The following is a 16,962-nucleotide window of genomic DNA, read 5'->3' as shown; positions in this document are numbered from 1 at the left end:
ATCCTATTAGAGAAGGATTAGCATTTTGCACATATGTCTCAATTTGTTTGAAAGTAGGAATAAGGAGGCAGTGGCAACCCACTCCAGTACTCTTGCCTGGAAAATCCCATGGGCGGAGGAGCCTGGTGGGCTGCAGTCCATGGCGTCACGAAGAGTTGGACACGACTGAGTGACTTCACTTTCACTTTTCACTTTCACGCATTGGAGAAGGAAATGGCAACCCACTCCAGTGTTCTTGCCTGGAGAATCCCAGGGAGCCTGGTGGGGTGCCGTCTATGGGGTCGCAGAGACTGAAGCGACTTAGCAGCAGCAGCAGGAATAAGGAAGGGCTCCTTCCTTCTACCGGTGGTGCTACTGTTAACCCACTCTGTTCTCAGTACAGCAGCCAGAGTGATCCTTTGGAAATGGAAGTCTGAACATGCTACTTCTCAGGTCAAAAATGTCCAGTGGCAGATCTGAAGTCCCTATGGAGGTCAACCAGGCCCAAAATGCCCTGATCCTCCTTCCTCTTGGACATTTGCTCACTACCCTCTCGCCAGGATCTCCAGCCAGAAAACGCTAATCATCTATCACCCACTGCTGGAACATAAGCAACAAGAGGCCAGAGATCTTTGCCTCATTCACTGTTAAATCACAAACATCTAGAACAGTGTTTAATAAGCCTTCAATTGTTTGTTGAATAAGTGAAGAGTCAACAAGAACTAAGAGAAGAAGTCTCTTTATGAATTCATTCAATTCCTGATTCACTCATTCATCCATCTTACTGGAGTGCCATCTTAATATCTGTCAGGCCTGTGATAAGGTCCATGAGAGAGAAACAAGTAAAGGATGTGAGTGTGTGTGTTAGTCCCATACGACTCTTTGGGACCCCATGGGCTGTATCCTGCTAGGCTCCTCTGTCCATGGGATTCTCCAGGCCAGAATACTAGAGTGGGTTGCCATCTCCTTCTCCAGGGGATCTTCCCAACCCAGGGATAGAACCCGGGTCTCCTGCATTTGCAGGCAGATTCTTTACTGTCTGAGCTACCAGGAAGCCCCAAAGGATGTAAGCTCAGTACTCAAATACACCTACTTATATAACTGAGGCCAGGAAAAAAAAAAAAAAAAAAACCTATCAGGTATGGAAAATGCACTGTGGCATAGGCTGTAACTGCTAGAGATGGCTATCAGATCATCTATTCCCAATATACACCAAATGTTTAATTGAGCAAACATTTTTTTCATTTAAAATCTTCCCTTGACAAGTTTGCACATAGCTAGTAGTTAATTTCTTTACGGACGTGTAGGTAACAACATACTTACTCTGTTAGCCGTGTATTGAGTTCAGTGATGTCACTGATGTCAAACCAGCCTATTTCTTGTCGTAGAATAGCATGAAAAAACTCTTGCCTAATTTTCTTAATCTGCCGGCCAGCTGCCAAAGTCCAAAATGAAACCTGTATATAGGCAGCAACAAGAACTCCAGCACCTAATCCTGAATAATAATATGCATATCTGGAAAACAATTCAAAAGTTTCTTTTAAATAGAGTCTTTATGCTTGCAAGAGAAATATGCAGAATTGGAAATTAATAAACTTACTGACAGATCACAAAGACCATGTAGGACATTATAACACATACAATTTTTTTTCTCTTTTCTGACATTATAATAGAACAGTGGCCAATCTGTCCACTTGAATTATCAGCCAAAGGTAAAATAAACTTGTGTGGTTAACTGCAAACATACAGTGGTGTTCATGAGTCACTTTTAAACCTACACTGATCATCTGTAGACACAATTTGACTCTTCCATAATTCACATTCTAGACTTGCATATCCTACTGTCTGAAAAGCTTCACCACATTGCAAATACAGGAATAAATAGGCTGAACATGCAAAATGGCTCTGAGTGTAAGTTTTTCCCATGTTGTTTACACAGAGAACAAAAAGCCCTCTTCCTGATTGGCAGAAGTTGAAAGAATTTTTAAAAACAATGCTAAAATGTTATGAATTCAAATCAACTCAGAGTGTAGTCGTAACTAAATTGGAGGGAGGTTAGTATCTTTAGAAATATAAATTCAATTTCATTACTCTCAAATATATTTTCGTTTCAGGCCGCTACGGCAACAGACAGCACTCACTTAAGTCGGCAACATTAATTGAAAAGTAAACACAAACATTATGTGACAGGCTTTGGGGATTTCTATTAAGAAGGTGAAGAAAGGGGGAAAATGCCGTAAATGACAGTATTAGATCAACAGACAAAACTGGAATTCAGATGGTAGACCGGGTCAAAGTACTGTATCAATATGAAATGTACTGAGGTTGATAGCTGTACTGTGGTTATGAAGAGAATGCCCTGTTCTTGGAACCAATCAAGTATTTATAAGTAAAGGAACATGCTCTGGGCAACTTACTTTTTAAAAAAATTATTTATTCTTTTGGCTGCCCTGGGTCTTCGTAACAGCATGTGGGATCTATTTCCTTGACCAGGGATCAAACCCAGGCCTCCTGCATTGGGAGGACAGAGTCTTAACCGCTGGACCACCAGGGAAGGCCCCTGCGCAGCTTACTTTAAATGGCAGGGGAGGGGGTATAAATGGAAACAATAGGATAAAGAGTCTAACAAAAGCTAGAGTATACAGGGATTCTTTGTACATGCTTATAACTCTTCATAAGGTTGAAATTATTTTCAAATAAAATATTTTTTAAAAGCACAGTATAAAGAAGTACATATGATATATACATATATTAGCCAATTACCTAGTCATTTCTTCTTCCAGAATTCTGCCTGGATTTAGCATTGCCAGTGAAAAATTCACTAAAAAATAAAAATAAAAAAAATAAGACATTTTTGAAAGGCACTGCCAGGTTTTTAAAATCTTTTTCTCTTTCCCTCACTCTCAAGTCACTCTTACCGTCTGGCCCACGTAAAGGGCCCTGGGGTTTAGGTCCATCGCGGGTCCAGTTGGGGAAGTAAAGCCCCCCCTCCCAGGTGCTGCCCCCCTACCAGAGGCCTCGGGCCTTTAGCAACACAGCTTCCTAGAGCAGCAGAGAGGAGCTGATGAAGGGTATACAGAAGGCAGAGGAAGAAAAAAGAAATGGTCCACATAGAAACACAGGATTTAACAGGCACTTTTTTCTTAGTGGTGCAAAGCACTTTACAGATACTTGCTTCTTTTGATTCTACATTACTATATGTGTGTGTTTCCCTTACATGCTTCCTCACAACATAAATAATGGAAAGTCTGAATTACATTCATGGCAAAGGGAGAAAAATTAAGACAAGAAAGATCACTGAGTTGCTCAAAGACAAGTCAGTGGATCACTGGTGATCCATCAGGGTCCTGCTTTCCTTGTCTTGGTTACTAGCCGTCCTGTAAACTGGTATGTTTAAAGCATTATTAACTGGAAGGAAATGGTCTTTTACTTTGAACTAATTTTGATAAAAGTGTCAATGTGCCTTTTCTGGTTCACATGTTTTAGTAACAGCTAGGATCCAGTGAGCATTTATTATATGCTGGGCACTGTTCTGAATACTATACACGCATCACATGGTCTAATTTTCACAATTCCATAGGTAGGACTATACCGGTAGGGCTATATCATAAATTCCTGTTTTACAGATGAGGAAACTGAAGCACAGGGATATAAGGTAACTCACCCAAAGTCACTCAGTTACGATAGTAAGTAGGCTGAGAGTCCTAACGCTCCTCATACAGCACCCGACACTATGCCACACCGACTGAGTCACGGGGTAATAGCTTATTTTCACTTCTTTAACAGACACAGAGTAAAACATAAAAAGAAAACAGCCCATACCTACTGCATTCACAGAGTAACAGGATACAGTGTTACCACGGCACTGATGGGAAAACACATTTACCATGATGCCCAGAGAGAAACTAGGCTTTGCTCCTTTATCACGGGCAAACAGCCCTGAGGTCACATTTTCTGGGTGCTGTGTTATCACGCTTATCTTCTTCCAAAGGGCAATGAGGTAGAAATTTATTTTAAATTTAACCTACCATCAGGATCAATTACCAGGCCTGTAGCCCGATGGTGGCATAATTTCTCCCTCAGGATTGCTCTTTCTGTAGATGTTCATAGCAAAGTGTTTCTGCTTATTGATCTAGCTCGTTATCAGCTACTAGGCCCTTGAGGAAGCAGACTCTATTTCACTTCTGTTCTCATCCATTCAGTTCTGTGTGCTCATTTGCTTCCTGAGTTCATAAATCTGGCACCTTCGATAGCTACGTTGGAAGTGTCTTTGGAACGAGAGGCAGACAAGCTGTGCAAAAGCTGAAGTATGTGCAGAAATCATTGTTCAAAACCACAGGAAACCTGCGGATCATGTGTACAGGGCTATTTTCCCCCTGAACTTAGAAAGCAGGTGAAATCTTAAAGTGACTTTTTCTCTCCTCCAACACCAATATTATAACTCAAACTGATCTTCCCTCCTAAGAAATAAAAATCTACATACATTACAAACTTGACCTGCTCCTTTCTCAGAGTCCCAGGCCGAGAATGGCAATCTAATTCTGGGTGAGCAACCCTAGAAGCCCTAAAGCCCCTAGGAAACCAAGTTTCTGCTGCCAGAGGACCAAGGTGTGACAAATGTGTATGAATGTGTTCCTTGAAGAGTCATGTGATGAAATCTGGAATGCTAGATCTGGAAATCTCACGGGATTCGATCTGGAGAAAGCCGCTATCTGGTCTTCCAGATGCTACATATTGGGCTTTAGCCTCACAAACAATCTTCAAGGAGTTACCTGGTTGAGTGGCTCACAGCACTGTCTGCCTGTTAGAATCACGTGGGGTGGGTGGAAAAATATATAGGTGTCCAATGGGGACGACAGAAGATGGTTGGATGGCATCACCGACTTGATGGATGTGTTTGAGTAAGCTCCAGGAGTTGGTGATAGACAGGGAAGCCTGGTGTGCTGCAGTCCATGGGGTTGCAAAGAGTCAGATACGACTGAGCAACTGAACTGAGGCTCCATCCAAGACCAGCTGAATCAGAACCTCTAGCTGAGTCTAGATGATAATCTAAAAATTGCTTCCAATTGACTTTAATATACCAGGATGGAGAACTCCTTCTCTATTCTGCCTAAATGCCTCCCATAGCAAAGAAATGGGAAATTCTAAAGCTGCTTTTTAATTTTAGAGAGTTCCCATATATTCCATACATTTTATAGATGAGGAAACAGAATCTAAGAGTGGTTGTTGCATTTCCAAGTTCTTACAGCTAGTTTGCCCTCAGTGTTTATGTTCCAGACACTTGACATAAGTCATCTCATTCCATTCCATCAGCAAGCCTACCTTTCAAAGGTGATAACAGTAGGGATTATAGAGGTTAAGTAATTTGCCCCCAGCTCAGGTACAGGCCTAAATAATAAATGCATCCCTTAAGGAACACTCAAAGAGACACTAAATAAGGAGTGCTGTCACTTTGAGTCTCAGAGTAAATCGATGTCTGCCTCCCTTGATTCAGTCCAGGACTTCTTTTATTAATATTACACAGAAACACTCAGCACAAGACAGAATTGGTGGATGTCCAGGCAGTTTTAGCAGTATGGGTAATAAGTCAAGGTAACTGGGGCTCAAAAATGTCTTTTCCTTTCATCTACGTGGCAATGCAAGGGCACGCAGGGTGTATCAATTTCTCCACACAACCTCCTACATTATTACAGCCACACAGACTTGGCATAAAACATCAAGTTCCTAATACTCTGTAGAAACCCTGTTTCCTATGACTCCATTCTTAAGGTTTGGATGTGGAATGTTTTACGCATAGTTTCTGCACAACTGAGTCATTGTGAGGGAACAACCTTGCCACGGAGACTTTATTCTGTTGACAAGGATGGAGTCTGTTCACAATAACTCATTGTCAGACCCTCTTGTGATTTAAACCTTTTTTTTCTCTTCTAACATTCTCGTCTCATTTGGCTCCCATTGAGTCTTGCTCTCCAAGAATCCAACAATTCTAAAGAAGAGACTCTAAACAAACATCATCTCGGTGAGACGAGCTAGCGAGCTCAGCTAGGGACACCTGAGGGCTCTACCAGCTCTCAACCCCCATGACTTTGGCTAAACTCTACAAACCTAAACATATCAAAGAGCTGTCTGGATTCAGAGTGAGCATGAAATGCAACAATTCGTTTTCTCCTAAGAGCCATGGGAATATTATTTGTACAAACCTGAAGAGTGGACACTGGCATTAATAACATTTGAGGGACTTCTCATTCCAAACCCTCCAAGACAATCAAGTTGCCTAACGACAAACGTGGCTGTAGGGAACCAAGTGTCATTTAATTCGGAGGTCACCGAAACAGCTGGCAACTCTGGTGAGTATATCACTCCAGCGGTCACAGGTCTGCAGGGGACTTGCTCGTGCCATTCCCCAGAAAGACCTTGAATTTGGCCCTGGGCACAGTACGTGGCACCTGTCTGCCATTCCAGCTTCAAAGCAATTTGGTTGCATAATTAGAAACACATTAAAAATAAGCAGACTGCCCCAAATAAGGAAGCTGTGGAATTACTCTGGTGTTAGCAAAAACCAAAACGGGACTAATAAAACTGGACCAAATGTCAACCTGCCTGGGATAAGTACATTGCATCCAGTTAAAAAAAATTAACTGTGATAAGATATACATTACCATCTTAACCATTTAAAGTGTATAGTTAAGTAGTGCTAAATATATTTACACTCTGGTAAAATCAATCTCCAGAACTTTTTCAGCTTCCCCAACTGAAACTATGCCCATTAAACAACTCCCCATTTCCTTATCCTCCACCCCCAGCTACCACTATCTTCTTTTCTGTTTCTATGAATTTGGCTACTCTAGACACCTCCTATAAGCAGAATAATTTGATATTTGTCTTCTTTCACTTAGCGTAATGTCCTCAAGATTCATCCATGTTACAGCAGGTGTCAAAATTTCCTTCCTTTTTAAGGCTTTTTAACACTCCATTGTATGTATGTAACAACTTTTGTTTATCCAGTCATTCAGCTGAGTTTTTAAAATCCTAAATTGAAGCCAGTTTTGATTGATAGATTCTAATATGGGCATCCTCCTGTTCTGTGTGTGTGTATTATACATCTATAAAGCTTATAAGAAGTAAAAGGAAAATAAAAATTCCTAGTTTCCTTAAAGACTTTTTAAACTATCCTATCTTACTCTTTACAATATTTGTGTTAAAGTTTTGGCCACTGGTCAAATACAAGTAATCCAGTTAAAACTTTCCCAGACACAATTTTTAAAGGAGAATGTACAGCACTTACATTGGCAGTATAATGTGTACAGTCATGAGCGTGGTATGGACGTAGAAAGACCTGAGTGAATTCTGCCCTAACGCTGTAAAATTTGGGGAGGTTATTTATTCTCTCCAAGCCTCAGTTGTCTTCATGTGTCACTGAGAATAAGACCTAGCACATGATACACACTATGAAAGATTTCTATTATTTTTGTTATAAAGAGGTTCTTCTCAGAGACAGTAGTACTAGAGAATAAATAAACTATTTTTGTAGGAGTGTGCTTTAACTATTCAAAGGATGCTTCTACTAGACATCTAAAAGGTATTAGTATTCATCAATATTCATGTAAAGAGATCCTATTGTATAAACTAAGCAATCATGTTCTTAGGTAATTACAACTAAGCCCTACAATGCTAACCAAATATGTAGCTCTCAACAGTGAACGCTGGAAACTCTTCCTGAGTGTCATCTAAATACAGTCTACTGCCTCTCAGGTGCCTCTACTGTGGAAGCTGCCTCTCCTTTATTAGCCATCTCCTTCACATCCCCCATCTGTGAGCAGCAGGGCTCCACTCGGTCTCCAGCTAGTGCCCGCAGGTCTCTAGGGAGGAACTGAGCCATCGTGCTGGGTAGAAAGCATGGCTATCTTCCTTTCTATGCTAAGTCTGTCTAATATGAAAATAACTTTGTCCATTGGAACCTCACTCCAATGCTGCTGACATAGCCCCTCGCACTGATGGCATTAACTTATGTGACTCCTTTGGCACTCCAGTAATTTTAGTCTTTTGGGAGAGTTTCAAAGCACATCATTCTCATACTGAATCCATTCACTCTTTAGTAAAGTGCTCTGTTAAGGAACAGTCAACCTTTTTGATCCAAATATTAGAGACAGAAAGTAGGTGTCATTTTAGCAAGAAGGATAGGAGAAAGGGGGAGGGGGAGGGGAAGAAGAAAAAATAAAAAACAGACCCACAAGCTGAGGACAGCTAAGAAGTATTGCCATGCCAACTGATGCATTTTGAAGCTGCTGCTGCTGCTGCTAAGTCGCTTCAGGCGTGTCCAACTCTGTGCGACCCCATAGATGGCAGCCGACGAGGCTCTGCCATCCCTGGGATTCTCCAGGCAAGAACACTGGAGTGGGTTGCCATTTCCTTCTCCAGTGCATGAAAGTGAAAGGTGAAAGTGAAGTCGCTCAGTAGTGTCCAACTTGTAGTGACCCCATGGACTGCAGCCCACCAGGCTGCTCCATCCATGGGATTTTCCAGGCAAGAGTACTGGAGTGGGGTGCCATTGCCTTAAGTAAAAAGTGAAAGTGAAGTCGCTCAGTTGTGTCCGACTCTTAGCGACTCCATGGACTGCAGCCTACCAGGCTCCTCCGTCCGTGGGATGTTCCAGGCAAGAGTACTGGAGTGGGTTGCCATTGCCTTCTCCTATTTTGAAGCTAGCTCATCAATAGTCATTAACTGAATGGACACTGTGCAGACATGCTCTGCTATGGTTCCACCATCCTCAAGCAGACTAACTTCCTTACTTTATTGAAATACAAAGCTTTCTGGAAATTTCCTTATTCTATACTTAAAGTCCAATAGCATACACTTATTTGTTGAAATTTAACTGATTATTTGAGGAATTTTACTGAGAATTTTAAAACTCCTTCTGTGATATCTGAAGCTACCCAGATGTCCAAACCATGAAGCAAGCAGATGATGAATAGAAAAATCAATTTCTAATCTTTCACTCAGTTAAATAAATGAATACATCTATCAGATCAGATCAGTTGCACAGTCGTGTCCGACTCTTTGCGACCCCATGAATCGCAGCCAGGAATATATCTATACATCTACATATCTTAATTAAAGAAATGCTTACCTGGAAGGGAGAAATTTCCTCCAGTATTAACAAATCTGTCAGTCATTTCTCCAAATACTATCATCATGAGGGGCAGACCTGATCCATGAGTTATGGCCATGATAGTGCCAAAAGACATAAATAATTTATCCTGCCAATCAGAGTATCGAAACTAAAAAAAGAAAGAAAAGAGAAGAATACTTAGTTTGTATAATAGAATTTCTCTTTTTTCACAGTGTATGTTCTTTGGATTTTTCTTTAAGGTCAGTAACCATTCCAAATAAATGTATTAGGGAAGAAAGAGAATTTCAATTCAAATCATTGACAGAGTAATTTCAAGATTCTATTCATTTTGTATCTGTGTGGAAAAAATTCTAATTTCATTTAATCAGTGTCTTATTTGGGTAAGTGATTGCAATATAATCAGAAGGGACTAAGATTTGGTTTCATTAAGAAATACTGTTCGCTCTTCCAGAGCTCCTGAGGTAGAAACAGCTAGGGGTTGATCTCATTTACATACACACACATAATACATCCTTTAAAAAGACATTCAGAATATTTCAGACAGAGAATTATAAAGGGTGGAGAGGGAACGGATATTCTGGGTTTTGAGGATAAGGCCCCTTTAAGAGGCTTAAGTTAGCTTTTTGGAAGACAGATCAATAGTGAAGGGCAAGAAACTTAAGGAGTGCCTGGGTGTGTGCTTTAGGGAAGTCTTGCTTATGGAGATGATACTCATTGTAGAATCTTGAAGGACAAGGGGGAATTAGCGAAGAAGAACTGGGGAATGCAGAGAAAGTGGGGGAGGTGGGGGCTTAGAACAGCAGGGTGACTGGAAACTACATGAGTCCTCAGGGAACTGCACGTGGTGGAATTTCTAAGCACACAGTACAGAGCATATTAGAGAGAGGTCTAAAAGGCCTGGTGGCCACACCAACTATCTTGGATTTAGTACCATCTACAGAGGGCTTCCCGGAGAAGGCAATGGCACCCCACTCCAGTACTCTTGCCTGGAAAATCCCATGGATGGAGGAGCCTGGTAGGCTGCAGTCCATGGGGTCGCTGAGAGTCGGACACAACTGAGCGACTTCACTTTCACTTTTCACTTTCATGCACTGGAGAAGGAAATGGCAACCCACTCCAGTGTTCTTGCCTGGAGAATCCCAGGGATGGGGGAGCCTGGTGGGCTGCCAGACGTCTATGGGGTCGTACAGAGTCGGACACGACTGAAGTGACTTAGCAGCAGCAGCATAGAGGGCTTCCCTGGTGGCTCAGCTGGTAAAGAATCTGCCTGCAATGTGGGAGACCCAGAGTCGATCCTTGGGTTGGGAAGATCCCCTGGAGAAGGGTAAGGCTACCCACTCCAGTATTCTGGCCTGGAGAATTCCATGGACTGAATAGTCCATGGTGTCACAAAGAGTCAGACACGACTGAGCAACTTCAACTTATCACTTATAGAGGGAAGTAGTTATACCAGTAAAGTGCACAACACTGAAGAACTAACCAGCCAATCAGTGTCATAATACTCCAAAAACCCTTTGTCCTTCACCACCTTTTTGAGTTCTCTCCAAATTCCCACTTTTTCTCCCCATTTCTGATTGACTGAAACTATGCCTCTCTCTCTGTTCTTCTTTCGTCCTCTGCCTTCCAGACTACATCTCCCGTCTCTCAGTTTTCCATTTCTATACTCTCCCCTCTGTCCCTCACATCTCTCTCATCTTTTTAACCCTTATCTCTGCCCATTTCGCCACCCCACTCCCTTTGGGGGACAAAGAAGGAACAATCATCAAGAGAATGGGTGATGAGTCAGGCTGGCAGATGGTCCTTGAGAGCGGAGGCTAAGTTAGAGGGAGTCACCATGCAGGGGCACCCTGAGGTTAAAGCATAAAGTCGGGGGGCGGTGTGCCAACTGCTCTCAGGGATTTCGAGAAGTTCGGTCTGGGAGACCAAATTCCATCATTAAACACAGGGCAAGCAAGAGTGTTGAGAGAGACAAAGGGTGGGAAGCCAGGTGGAGCTTGGAATGAAACAAGGCGGGCAGGTAAAGTCCAGAGCGGGTGGGGAAGGGCCCCTTAAATTGGCACAAAAGTGTCCCCAGGGTTCACCTTAGTGGCCGGAGGGGAAGGGAGATAGAGCACTTGAGTTTCTGGGCCACAGCTCAAGCACAGGAGCAAGCTGACATGCAGTGTTGTCTTCAAATATTTATGGGAAACTTCTGCTGCTGCTGCTAAGTCGCTTCAGTCGTGTCCGACTCTGTGCGACCCTATAGACAGCAGCCCACCAGGCTCCTCCGTCCCTGGGATTCTCCAGGCAAGAACACTGGAGTGGGTTGCCATTTCCTTCTCCACGTGAAACTGAGGAAAGTTTTAAATGCTCTTCATAGTACATTTGAAACTCATGTAATGTAATATATTCACTGCACCTCAATTAAAAAGTTTCTCATATTAATGAAACAAAATTTTATTGTCACCAAGCTTCAGTGAAAATTCCAGGAATTTCACAGTAATATCCTAAGTAACCTAGATCTGTTCTCAGTGGTTTTTCAACAAAAGAAGGCCTTTCTGTGTTGTGCTGTGCTTAGTCACTCAGTCGTGTCCGACTCTTTGCGACCCTATGGACTGTGGCCCGCCAGGCTCCTCTGTCCATGGGGATTCTCCAGGCAAGAATACTGGAGTGGGTTACTCCATGCCCTACTCCAGGGGATCTTCCCAACCCAGAGATCGAACCCAGATCTCCCGCTTTGCAGGTAGATTCTTTACCATCTGAGCCATCAGAGAAGCCTGAATGCCTAACTCCTATTAAAATGCAGTTTTATTCTGAACCTCAATCAGAACAGCAGCAAAAAAAATCTATTGAGAGTGAAAAAGATTACATTTATATTTAAGGTTAAACTTCCAAATTCAAATGAAAATTTCTGTTTCTACTTTAAGGTTTGTGACATTTTGTTTTCTGAAAGAGGCAGATTTAAAACCTTTGCATTAAAACCAGATTTAGTTTTACAAACAATTTAGTCTCTAAAGTACTGAATTGAAAAGATGTTACCCTTACTGAGATTTTTAAACACAAAAGTCACAAGCATAAGGGAGAAGAGAATGAAACTTAATAAACTGGAGATTTCAGATGACATGCTTTTTTTTTTTTTTTTAACCAACTTCTTTGTTATCAAATAATGGCTGTCATAGTTTAAAACATATCCTATTCACCAAAAGTGGGCAAACATTTTCTTGGGTCCCCTCTCTAAGACATATTACAAATGAAAAACAGATTTGATTTCTTCCAAAAATATGTTGGCTTGCCCTGGACTGGTGGAAAACCACTGAGAATTATCATAAACATATCTGAATCTGTAATATTAACTTCATATTTAATCAGTTTCCCTGGCGTCCAATGTGAACATAGATTTTTTAAGCATTTACAATTTTCTGTAGTTAACAATCTCCTTGTACACAAGTTTATTTTAAGGTAAATTTGTGTGTGTGTGTGAGAAACAAGATACAGAGATGTATTTTTCTGAAATTAATTGGTTTGTATGGTGCTTCAAACACCAGTCCTAACTTCAATTTCCCGGTACACCAGTTAGCTCTGCTCTCCCAGCCAGCCTATCCCTACCTGCTTTATCATCCACCTTGAGAATGTGGGCCATTAAATACAATGAGCCAATCCAGGACATCTGCTGCTGCCTACAGACAAGCTTAAAGCACTTCTCACCACAGATCCAAGACATCAAACGTAAATGAAGGCAGAACTGATTCAAACTTAGTATTTCACAGCTTACCAATGTTAATGGTCCAATCAAATTTACTTTCTTCATTTTTTCCTTAGCTTGGCTGCTGTAAAAAAATATATATATATTTTTTATATATAAAAAATTTAAATTTTTGAATTTAAAAACTCTTACAAAATATTTCACAGTCAACTGAATATAAATTTAAGTAGTTGCCATATTTGAATATTATATTTTCAAATGTAAAAGAGTGATGTCCACAAACTGTCGAAATTATCCAGTTTAACACACGGTGTAAGGCAATGACCAAGTGCAAAGGTAACTGTCCAAGGCACTATAGGAATCTCTGGATAACCGGGGAATGGTCACCTGCCTTGCAGCACGCATGCACAGAAGGAAGATGACCATGTCAACAACGTCTGCAAGATCAGTTAATGCTTCATGTGCTAAAAAGGTACATATTGATCTAAAATTAGTAAAGGCCACTCTTCTGAATGATTACAGGGAGTGCTGTCAGGAAATCCTGTCAGCTCTACATTCAAAATACATCTGGAGTTCACTCACTCTTCGCCACTTTCATAACTATCCTAACAGCCCAGAGAACTCCTGCCTTGTTTCTCCACTTCCGCTTATGCCCACTTCAGTCTATCCACAACACGATACTCAGAGTCATCATTTAAAAACACAAGTCACAGGCTTGCTAAAGAGGAGGAAGAGGCAAGGGACGGATTGGGAGTTTGGGATTAGCAGATGCCAGCTATTACACATAAGATGGATGAACAACAAGGTCCTCCTGAAGAGCACAGGGAACTATATCAACATCCTGTAATAAATCATAATGGAAAAGAACATGAAAAAATGTGTGTGCAAATATATACATATATATATGAATAGCAGATCATTTTGCTGTATAGCAGAAATTAACACAGCATTGGAAATCAACTCTACTTCAATAAATTAAAAAAAGAAACTCTCAGGTCATATTATGCTGCTACTCTGCTCAAAGGCTTACAAGTGGCTTCCACTTTTCTCAGAGTAAAAGCCAGATCCTTACACTGGCCTCTCTGGCCCCACATGATATTCTTTGTTGCCTCTCTGAGCACAGTGCCCACTCCCACTCCTGCCAGCTCTGCTCCAGACACCCAGGTCTCTCTGCCTCCGCTGTCCTGTGAACACTCCAAACACGTCCCCCCACAGGGTCTGCATTACCTCTGCTGGGAGGGGTACATATATGCCACACAGCTCTCTCTTTTTTTTTTTTTTTTCAAGTTCTTGCTTAAATATTGCCTTCTCACTATGACCTACCTTAACTACCCTATTTAAAATTGCTTTTTTGCACTCCTGATTTCTTTAGGCTTAATTAACGTGTTCCCATAGCATTCATTACCTGCTAACAATTGTTTGCAGGACAAAGTGCCCCTGGGAAAAGAGTTTATGGATGCTTCTTTTTCACAAATGATCACATATTTGCATAGATCTAACTTTATATTACTTAAAGCCCAAGAGTGTCCCTGGTTTCCTGGTTTGGGATATCTGATGCCCTTTGGTGATAATTTGTCTCAGAAGCACAGGCTATTAATTTGGTTTTAGGTTGGAAACACTGTTGCTTCTTCAGTCTTGGGTATGGAATGAAACATAATCTGGTTCTCCCCTTAGGCAGGAAGATGGAATTTGATGTAATATTTTTCTTTTATGTATCTTGGGCTTTAATTCCATGGCATATAAAGACTACTTGCAAGATTTTAGCAACTACTATTCAGCATATGTATTGTTTACATCTATTCTCAATAATAAATAAACGCTAACTGTAGGAGAGCAGACTTTTTTTACCTAAAGGCATTTATTTAAATTTCCAGGTAAAGTTTTATTCACAGGACTTGATCCCAAACTATCTGGAACATTTTCTGAAATCAAAGGACTGACATCTGCAATGAAATATGTTCACAAGAATGTGACAGGCGAAACTGCGTGATCGCAACAACCATGGAACTCAGTTTTCCCTGGACCACTGAAGTGAGCTGAACTTCTTTAGCATGCAAGTTTTGGTCCATTTTTTATAAAAGTGTGTCTCATTACACTTAAGTTCATAATCTTAACTTTTTCTTAGTCTTTTACACTCTTTAAACTGTCTTCTTCCCAACACAAGGCTGTGAGCCCCGGTTCTGAGAACTTCTTGGGTTCTGCTGTGTTACTACATCTTTTGCAGGAGTAACCCCTCTGTACACTCACCAATGTTTAGCCTGTGCAACAGAGAAATAGACTTCTTGGAGAAAATGCCACCTATTTATAGATTCACAGTCAATTCCAGCCTAAATTGCCAGCGAATGAAAACCACATTTTTCTAGAAGAAAAAATACCATCCATGGGTTTTCCAATTTCACAGGGCAAACTAGATATTCTGTGAATGAATACCATGGTACGTAGAAGAAATAAAGCAAGATTATTGTATGAAGAAATTAACAGGCTAAAATAATGCCCCGGTTTAACCACCAGATAGGCATGTTCTCTGTTAACTAATCAGGCCACTTGCAGCCTGAGGACCCACTACAGAACCTGATAAGTTTGTCCCTCTGGGTGATCACTGGATGACACAGGTCAATTGGTTCTGGGTGGCTTGGCATGAACTCAGAGACCACAACAGCCTCATAAATTTTGACGCTGAAGGCAAAAACGATTCACTGTCCTCAAAGTGAAAGAGGGACAAAGCCAGCATGCCACTTACTGATTGCTTCTGCCCCTACTAAGGTGGAGAAGTGAGAGTGACAAGGGCCCTTGGGGCCAAAGAGCCAGCACAGGGAGAAAGACAGGCAAGCAGAGAAAGGCAGAGGTTTCCCCCTTGCATTTGAGCAACAGTTTCTTTGGAAGCGCAGGTAACCCACCCCAGGCTGCTCAAGGTTCCCCTCCCCACCTCACCCCTCACCCCCCAGAGGGGAGAAAGAGGGAACCGGAGAGCTGAGAGGAAGGCGGGTAAAATGAGGAGGAAGAGGAATAATGAGTGGAGGAAGGAGCTGCCTGCTTCACTACACTTGTTTAAAAAGCACAACCATCAACAGCAGGTGTCTGATGCTCTTTAAGCCCGGAAGATCAGACGATGCTTATGAGAGATTTCTGGAAAAGTCATGAGCTCCATAATGCAAGGAGTGTTACACCACACATGCTCATGGAAGGGCCCTGCACAAAGGGAAGGGGCGCCTTCAACCGTGCTCTCTTTCCTGGTGGTGTTTATTGGCGAAGTCGTGTCTGACTCTTTGCCACAAGAGGACTGTAGCCCACCAGGCTCTTCTGCCCATGGGGATTCTCCAGGGAAGAATACAAGAGTGGCTTGCCTTGCTCGTCTCAAGGGGATCTTCCCAACCCAGGGATCCCCGCGTCTCTGAGGGATTCTTTATCACTGAGCCACCAGGAAAGCCAGCCTGTCGCAAAAGAAACCTCAGTGACATTCCTTGGGTAAAGTCAGAACCACAGAAAAGACTCTAAGGAAACTCCAAAACAAAGGCCAAAGGCATCATCCACTCAACTTCTTTGCTCGGCTCCATGTGGCTCTGCTGACTCGCGTGTAACGAGAAAAGCAGAAAAGCGGTGGCCGAGGGTGATGTACCTGCTGACGCCCAGTTCAAATCCGTCCTCCCTGGTCTCGGTGATCCGGAATGTTGCGATCCTTCCCACCTCTGGATCCATCTCCGCCTGGGGAGAAACCAGTCTCAGGTCCAGGGGCACCAGCCCCAGCCTGGGGAGGTCGCCCAGCCTCCTCACAACACCCCCCTCCCCACCCCGCCGGGGTTCGGGGCCAGCAGACTGGTCGCCGGGACCGGGAGGACCGCGCGGATGCCACGCTGCCCGCCGCCGGGAGCCCACCTTCCCGAGCTTCCCTCACCCGGGACTGCGCCTGTCTCCGGCCGAGCCGCTGGGCGCCGGGGCTGCGGGGCCTGGGACTTTGCTCGCTCCCGCCCCCGCCCCTCCCCGAGAGTGTCCGGCCCCAGCGACGCCTCCTGAAGCCGCCGGGGCCACGGCCCCGGGCAGAGGAGGCGCTCCAGCCGCCAGGCTCGCTCCGCACACCCCGCGGGGAAGGGTGCCCGGCGCGCCGCCCTCCGCTGCGCCCACCCCGGCGAGCAGCCAGCCCCGAGCCAGCTGCGGCCGATAAGCCCCGCGACCA

General features: G+C 43.0%; 1 protein-coding gene across 4 annotated transcripts in view; it reads right to left on the bottom strand.

Moving 5' to 3' along the window:
• The window catches only part of ABCB4 (ATP binding cassette subfamily B member 4), a 72,845-nt gene extending 56,108 nt beyond the window's left edge, over positions 1 to 16,737 (bottom strand). Inside the window, exons 1-6 of one of the 4 annotated variants that reach the window (XM_010804130.3) lie at positions 16,684 to 16,737; positions 16,408 to 16,493; positions 12,861 to 12,915; positions 9,107 to 9,257; positions 2,743 to 2,800; positions 1,303 to 1,494 (exon numbers count right to left, since the gene is read on the bottom strand). In XM_010804130.3, the coding sequence (XP_010802432.1) occupies positions 1,303 to 1,494; positions 2,743 to 2,800; positions 9,107 to 9,257; positions 12,861 to 12,915; positions 16,408 to 16,487 (536 nt within the window). In that variant the 5' untranslated portion in view covers positions 16,488 to 16,493; positions 16,684 to 16,737. Of the gene's footprint in view, positions 1 to 1,302; positions 1,495 to 2,742; positions 2,801 to 9,106; positions 9,258 to 12,860; positions 12,916 to 16,407; positions 16,494 to 16,664 lie in introns of those variants that run through there. The other 3 variants (XM_059885832.1, XM_010804131.4, XM_005205304.5) reach the window with 3 other exon arrangements.
• Positions 16,738 to 16,962: the final 225 nt, after the last annotated feature.

Source organism: Bos taurus, chromosome 4, assembly GCF_002263795.3.
Source record: "Bos taurus isolate L1 Dominette 01449 registration number 42190680 breed Hereford chromosome 4, ARS-UCD2.0, whole genome shotgun sequence".
Classification (NCBI taxonomy): Eukaryota; Metazoa; Chordata; class Mammalia; order Artiodactyla; family Bovidae; genus Bos; species Bos taurus.
This window is presented reverse-complemented; position numbering and strand designations above follow the sequence as displayed.